Genomic DNA, 7652 nt, shown 5'->3' with positions numbered 1-7652 from the left:
GATAACATAGAATGTGGCAAGTAAGAAACTCCATGACATCAGGCAATGAAGAGTAGTTTCTTTCTTTTCTTTCTTTCTTTTTTTAAAGTGTCCAATAACAAAAGTAACTAACACTCTTTCTAAAGGTGTATTTCTCTATCATAAAACATGGCTGAGACAGAAACGTGAAGTCTGAACACTCTGCAGATCACTGAAGGGGTGAAGCTGGCTGATGTAAGGAAAGCTCCTTTGTTAAAAATGAAAGATGGGGTGGGGGTAACACTTTTAATCTCAGCACTCAGAGGCTGAGTTCAAGGAAAGCTAGCCTTTCCGCTTTCAGTATCTCAACCTTTGACCCGAAACTGCTTTCTCTCTTCTGCTGAAGAAATGGTGAGCATTAGGGTAGAATTAGAAGTCATCCCTCAAAACGGAAAGAAAACTACTATTAAGATGATCCAGAAATCAGAACAAACTGGAGCTCTGGGATCTAAAACATCCAGGAGAAGGACATCTAAAAGATGAAGTAGGTGGGCTGGAGAGATGACTCAGAGGTTAAGAGTACCAGTCGCTATTCTAGAGGACCCAGGTTCAATTCCCAGCACCCACATGGCAGCTAACAACAGTCCATAACTCCAAGATCTTAGAGCCTCAGACAGACACACATTCAGGCAAAACACCAATGCAAATGAAATAAAAATAAATAAATAATCTTAAAAAAAAGATGAAGCAGGTGAAGAAGATTAGAGTATCCTAAGAGAAGCTGATGGAGTGAGGAGAGGCAAGGGCAATGGGAAGCCTCAGAGTTGCCCAATCAGAAGGTTGAACACCCATTGCTGTTTAAGTGAAGGCAGAAACCAGGCTGCAAGTTATAAATGCCAGTGCGCTTTGGAAAGAAAGCAAAGGATGAATCTGCCCTGTCTTGTTGGTCTATCCAGGATCCCTTATGCATTGAGTCCTTTCCTCAGGCCTTCTCCAGCATCAATCACTGAAGGGAATAAAATGGTTTTCAGGACTTTCTAATGAAGTCCAACACTGTTGGAGACAAACATTTAAGAAATTTTCCCTGCGAAAACAGGAGCCAGGCGGTGTTAATCTCAGCACTTGGGAGACAGAGGCAGATGGATCAGGCCAGCCTGATCTACAGAGTGAGTTCTAGGATGGTCAGGGCTACAAAGAGAAACCCTGTCTCGAGCCCACTCCCACTCCCCGGAAAGTGAAAAGACTGGAGTTAGGAAGTGATGAAGCTCATTCCCAAAAATGCTTAAAGCTGAAATATCTTTGAAGGGTTTTAGAGACAGAAGATTTTTAATGAACTTTCAACAAACTACAGGTCTCCCAGGAGCAAGAGAACATCAGATTTGCTACTTCTTGAAAACCTAGTAGTACCATGGCACTGAGAAGAATTCCACAGAATTGATGGATCTGTAGTAGGAAAAATAATGACCATCCACAGAAGTCTACAGAGAAATCCTCAGAACCCGTGAGAATCTTACAATATGAGACAAAAGAAACTTGGCAGGCATGTTTCACCTAAGCACGTCATCCTGAATGATGAAGGTCAGAATAATCTAACCAAATGAATACTTAGAATTGAAGAACCTTTCTTTCGTGGGGTCAGAAAAAGAGGAAAGGGCCTATGTTGCTGGTTCTGAAGAAAAATTGAGCTCACAGCCTTTAAAAGCTGAAGAAGGCCAGGGAATGGTTTCTTCTCTCAGACCTCAGGAGGAATGCAGCTCCATCAGCACCTTCATTTATCTTATAGCTGGGGTGGTGGCACGCACTAACCTCGGGAGTATGAGGCAGGAGGGTTGCCACAAGTTCAAAGCTGGCCTGGTTTACACAGCAAATTTCAGGATAGCAGAATTTCAAAGCAAAAACAAACAAACAAAAAACCAAAAACAAAAGCAAAAACAAAATTGCCTCAAAAAGAAAGATTTCCAGGGGGCTGGCTCAGAGGTTAAGAGCACTGGCTGCTCTTCCAGAGGTCCTGAGTTGAATTCCCAACAACCACATGGTGGCTCACAACCATCCGTATTAAAATCTGGTGCCCTTTTCTGGCACACAGGAATACGTCATTGTATACATAATAAATACATCTTTAAAAAAAAAAAGAAAAAGAAAGAGTTCTGACCTACAGAGTTCTAAAATAGCTGTGTTGCTGTTTACAGACACTAAATTAAGTGATCGTTTGTTAGAGGAAATTCCAAGAAAATCAATATAGTATCCACCTGCTAGGAAAGCCTGCAACACACACATTGCATTAGCCTGTGAACTTATATCCTGAGCATAAACAACTCAGCACAGAACCTACAGCTGCCTTCTAGACACCGATAAGATTCACAATTAGATGAATGGCTGAGCAGGGTAGTCTCCAGAACCCACTGCCCTGTGCTCACAGAGCGCACAGGTGATTTTTGACGTCTACCAAAGCAATTTTATCAGAGACACACGTAGTAAAATTTCAGGCAGAAAGTCTGCCTCAGGAAAGTAACAGCTCTTTACAATACAGTTCAAACTTTTCCCCCACATTTGGTATTCAAAAATGGTCACCTGATGATATGCCAACGACCAGAAGCAAATCGTGAATTATAACTGTCCCTGACCCATGTGTAGTGACACCTCCTAAAATCGTGAATTATAACTGTCAGTGACCCATGAGTAGTGACACCCCCACTCCCCACCCCTCGCTTTGCTATGTAGAGCAGGCAGGCGGGGACTCAGCGACCCGCCTATCCTTCCTTTGACTGGTTGAGGGGGATACCATGCCAGCTTTGGATGACATGAAAACTGTTTTCAATGGTGTCTTTCTAAGGACTTTAACAGTGCCTGAGTCGTCAGCCATGAGCCTTTTTATTTATTTATTTATTTTAATTTTTTTGCAGAAGCCCTCTAGAAAGCGAGACATGTTACACACCCGAGTCACTGCCGAGTTGTTGGCGTTGCTTGTGTTTGAGGTAACAGCAAGAAAGCCTGTAACATGTCAGCAGCATCTAATTCCCTAGTTACCTTTCAAGAAACCATTTAATGGGTAAATCTATCTTTTAGAAATCTCTAGATTCTGTACTTAAAAAAAAGCCATTCTTCACTCAGGTTTCCATTTGAGATTAGAGCCCAGCTCCTCTGATGCAATGAAAACTTTACAATTTAAGAACCACCTTTTGACTCAAAGCTCTGCCCATCCAAACAGTGGCTCGTTGAATTTGACTTCCTCAAGCTGTCTGAATAGCCAGAGAGTGACTTTACGTAGGAATGCAAGTATACAGGTGGATTTACGGTTCCCACAGTACCCAGTAACAGAGGAGCCCAATGTTGTATCTGCTGACCTGCCACACTCATGGGCCTTCCGGAAGTATCGAACCATTAGGCAAAAACATCCCTGTGGCTGAACCAGCAGATTTCACTGAAAACCCTCAGGACGCGCTCTGGGCACAGAGGAGAGGTTCTGGAGAGACATTTCATTAACATAAAACAACAAACAACAGTTCAATGTACAGCTAAATTTCCCTATATTCTGAGGTAACCTTAAATATCTTTGGTTTTTAATTTCTTTTTAATTTGCTGATATAAAGTACTCGAATAAAAAACACTGATAAATAACCAATATAACTGTATTGCCTTTAACTATGTAAACTTAGCCTTTTGGTATTTTCTTTTTGCCACTAAAGCTAGATTCCCTATCTGCTTCTAAATAAATTTATTTTAAATCTGCTCATCTTTACTTACAGACTAAATTATATATTTTAATGGTCTTTGGTATGAAAATACTGATGAGCAGTATTTTGTAACATTTGACATTAAAAATGACAGGCAGGTTATCAGCAATTCTAGCAAATCTCCCTTTGGAAAAAGAAACAAGTCAAGTTTCCTATCAGCTTATTTGGGGTTGGAATGTGGTGAAGCAATGTCGCCCCGAGGGAGAAGTGGTAATTCACAGGTTAGTTAGAGTTTTGCACTTCAGGCTTCAGAGAAGCTGGATTTCACCAAGCCAAAAGCCTCTGTTGAACATTAAATACCTTATTCCATGAGTTCAAAATACATATTTTTTAGTGATTTTTTCCTTTCCAACAAGTAATTTCAAAAATTTGAAAATACATTAATACTATAGAGTTAAAGATTTCTTTACTTATTGAAGGGGGGGAAAAACAACCCTACAGTTGAAATACTTTATAACCATCTGCTGGCAAGGAAATTACAGCTTAAACACTCTGGTGACAGTAAGATGTCACTACTCTAATTAACTGTAACTATCAATATAAATCCTACAGTTTGGGGTTAGAAATCTCTTGTAACTGAGTCTATTTATAGCAGTTTCTAGTGACTTAAATTTAGGGTAATTATAATAGAAATTTCATTTTCTACTGAAAATTCTCTGGTAACAGAATTATGACAGAAAAGTCTACATAAGAATAGAATGAAGAGGTTAAAAAAATGAGCTAGCAAATAGTTATAAGCTAACGGTCTATTGTAACTAAGGGCCTATTCATTAATAAACAGAGCACTTTCTTCTGCGACAGTGTCCCCTCAGACCCTCAGATGACCCAGGCCGGGGACTCGGTTCCGATGTGTGTGGCCCTAAGCCTGAAGTTTCACCTTTACATTCTGTTTGCTTTTGAAGACTGAAAACAACTGATCCCGTTGTACCTCTTCGTTGTAGATTCTGACAGAAGTCGGCCCACAGGCGTCTACAACGAACCAAACGACACCATACCCTGTCAATGCACCTGCCCATGCATCATGAGCTCAAAAGAAACAAAACAACAAAACGAAACAAAACACAACTCCCTGAGTACAGGAAAGAACAATAACACTAGAATAACTTTAAAAAGAGGTAGTATAAACAGGAGCACCAAGGCAGGGGAAGCCACTCTTACTTGCCTCCCGTTGTTCACCTAAAACTCTGCTTTTCCTTATTCTTTTTTCTAACCTCCCCGCCAGCATTCTGCTACAAAGTCCACAGCGGGAGGGACAGAACTGTGCTCAGAAGTGGTGGCTGGCACAGCCTGGGCGTCAGGTTCTAAGCCTGGCATTCTAGAATCACAATGGAAAAACTGTGTGGTAGGGTCATCGAGAATAGAGGGCACCGGGATGATTATCCAGCAGAGTTCCCGTGACTTTAGAACACCATTTGGCAGGACCTGTTTCCTCTGTGGAGGGAGGGGTTCAAGGGAAACCCCCACAGGGGGCCCCTCTTTTAAAATACCATTTCCAGAAAACCGGGGGAGGGCAAAACCCAATGATTTTAAAAGGCTAAGGACGTGCCTCTGTTTCATGCGTCTCATTTTTCTGTCCCTCGAATGTGGCTCAGCACCGAGGTTGTTGCCTCATGACTGAGAACTATAAGGGGCTGAGTAAAGAACTTGCTGATTTCAAGCCAGGCAGAAGATGAACTCACTCCTGGAGTTAGTAGGGCAGGAAGCTCAGCCACCGGGGCGGTGGGGCACAACATCCCCAAGGCAAGCCTGCGCTTCAGGAAGAGAACAACGCCAACAAGGTGCCGGATAGCAACAGAGCTATCAGTGAGATGCAAGCTTTGTTAAGGCGAATTTGTGGTACCCTTTTCCTAAACATCTTCATGAATATTAAAAAGGTATAAGGCAAAAATTCTCATTATATTGGAAGGCACTGCTATTACGAAAACCTCAAGTTCATCTTGTTTTCTACTGCTTTGTTTATCTTCATTCTTAATACTTCATGACACGTCTTCGACCCATTTGAAGCCCAACTGGGATTTTAAAAGAGAAAATCTGAACCATTAAAAAATAAAAAAAAAACAACACCACTTTCCTACATTGTGTTTTGCAGCTAGCTGGGAAACTCTGGAGATGTTCTGAAAGCGCGGCCCTTGACTGACTATGGGGCCAAGGTGGCTTTTGCAGGCAGAAGGCAGGCTGGTGCAGGCTAGAGCAAAGGACTCCTGCCCTGGTGCTCCAATCCCACAGCCTTGCAAGGATACGCTCCTCTACATGCTATGGAATGGTTCTCTTCTCCAAAGAGACATACTGGTTTCGTCCATTCAAATAAATATAGTCCCATATTTTCTCCTCACAGTCAGAGATCTTAACATTATCCAAATCATGAAAATGTCACAGTTCTTAAAAAAAAAAAAAGGAAAAAAAATCAGAGCTTCAGATCAACATTCGTCCTCATCTACCCACGGGACTCCTCAGTTAAACACATCACACACACAAGGGACACGCGGCGTCACTAGGAAGTCCCGCTGGCTGTGCCGCCGAGAGAAACCAGCCCGGAAGTAGGCAGCACGCTCGCTTCTTCAGAGTCTGCCAACAGCAAACTGAGGTAGCTATTCAGCAGAGGGCTCGGGCAGTCTTCCCTCCGCTCCAGTGATTTCTCTTAGAACCCAGTCAAGCATCCTGACTGCCCTTTTTCACATTGTTGACAATTGAAACATTCAAAATTCGTGCGCTTAAAAATAATTAAAAAATTTAAAAAGATAAAAAAAAAACCCAGTAAGACATCAAGATTTTCACAAAAGGCGTAGGCTCCCTGTTCATTGTCCTTCGAACAGACGCTGGTTGTAAATCCCTGAGCACGGCTGTCAGATGGGAAAGCCGTCGGCGGCAAAGCTTGGCCCTGCAGGCGGCGGCTGAGCGGCTGAGGAGGAGGTGGGCTGCTCGGCCGGCTCCGCGGGCTCTCCTCGCTTCTCCAGTGCGGCAGTTCCATCAGAATCGCCACCAGCCAGGGGACTCGAGGTACGGGGCGTGCTGCTGATGACCGAGGACAGGTGTATCTCATCATTGGATTCGTGGGAGAACCTTCCAGAATCCCCTGTCTCGTGGCTGCCTTCGCTGTTCGCTGAATGCTCAGTGTCGAGGGCAGCCCCAAAGGGTCTTGGGAAGCTGGTGGTCTGGCCTGGGGAGCCGGGGGAGTCTTCATCGCTGATCAACACGGTGGTGCCCGGCTGGTAAAAGCAGACAGCAGCCTGGGTGGTAAACCGTCGTTGTGTCTAAGGCAAAAGCAGATGAGGTAGCAATGAGACGGCAGACAGCTCACGTGAACCGACTGTTTGGGTCAGTGGCCCCGCGGACAGGCAGCTGGGGGCATTTCTGAACGACCATACCAACTGAAATGCTAAAACCTTCCGTGGTGAGGCTGGAGAGATGGCTAAGCGCTTACGGCCACATGCCGCTCTGGTGGAGGACCCTTCGGTGCCCAGCGCCCACACCGGGGGGCTCACAACCATGTGCAACTCCAGCTCCGAGCGGTCCCACGCCCTCTTCTGGCCTCCAAGGGCAGCACTCGTGTACACAGAGCCACTCAGACAGGCACAGACACACAATAAAAAATAAAAATCTTTAAAAATTAAAATTGGTTGTTTTGATACACGCTCATGTCACTCTCTTTCCTTATTGTCCTCATGCCCCACTGAAGACCACATCTCTCTCTCTCTCTCTCTCTCTCTCTCTCTCTCTCTCTCTCTCTCTCTCTTTTGGTTTTTCGAGACAGGGTTTCTCTGTATTGTTTTGGAGGTTGTTGGTCCAGCCTGGCCTCGAACTCACAGAGAACCACCTGCCTCTGCCTCCCAAGTGCTGGGATTAAAGGCATGCGCCACCACCGCCCAGTGAAGACCACATCTCTGATTGCTAGCCCAACCGTCTTTCTGGTTGTCACTCATCACTGCCCTCCACTGTCAGAATAGAACCCGGTCTGTCAAA

At 44.1% G+C, this 7652-nt stretch overlaps 1 protein-coding gene across 1 annotated transcript in view; it reads right to left on the bottom strand.

The window, feature by feature from the left end:
- Positions 1 to 1986: 1986 nt before the first annotated feature.
- Positions 1987 to 7652, bottom strand: part of Prtg (protogenin) — a 100870-nt gene continuing 95204 nt past the window's right edge. Inside the window, exon 20 of the mRNA XM_040740161.1 lies at positions 1987 to 6943. Coding sequence (XP_040596095.1) covers positions 6536 to 6943 — 408 coding nt within the window. The 3' untranslated portion in view covers positions 1987 to 6535. The remainder of the gene's footprint in view (positions 6944 to 7652) is intronic.

The sequence above is a fragment of the Mesocricetus auratus genome, unplaced genomic scaffold (assembly GCF_017639785.1).
Source record: "Mesocricetus auratus isolate SY011 unplaced genomic scaffold, BCM_Maur_2.0 Super-Scaffold_100691, whole genome shotgun sequence".
NCBI classification, from domain to species: Eukaryota; Metazoa; Chordata; class Mammalia; order Rodentia; family Cricetidae; genus Mesocricetus; species Mesocricetus auratus.
This window is presented reverse-complemented; position numbering and strand designations above follow the sequence as displayed.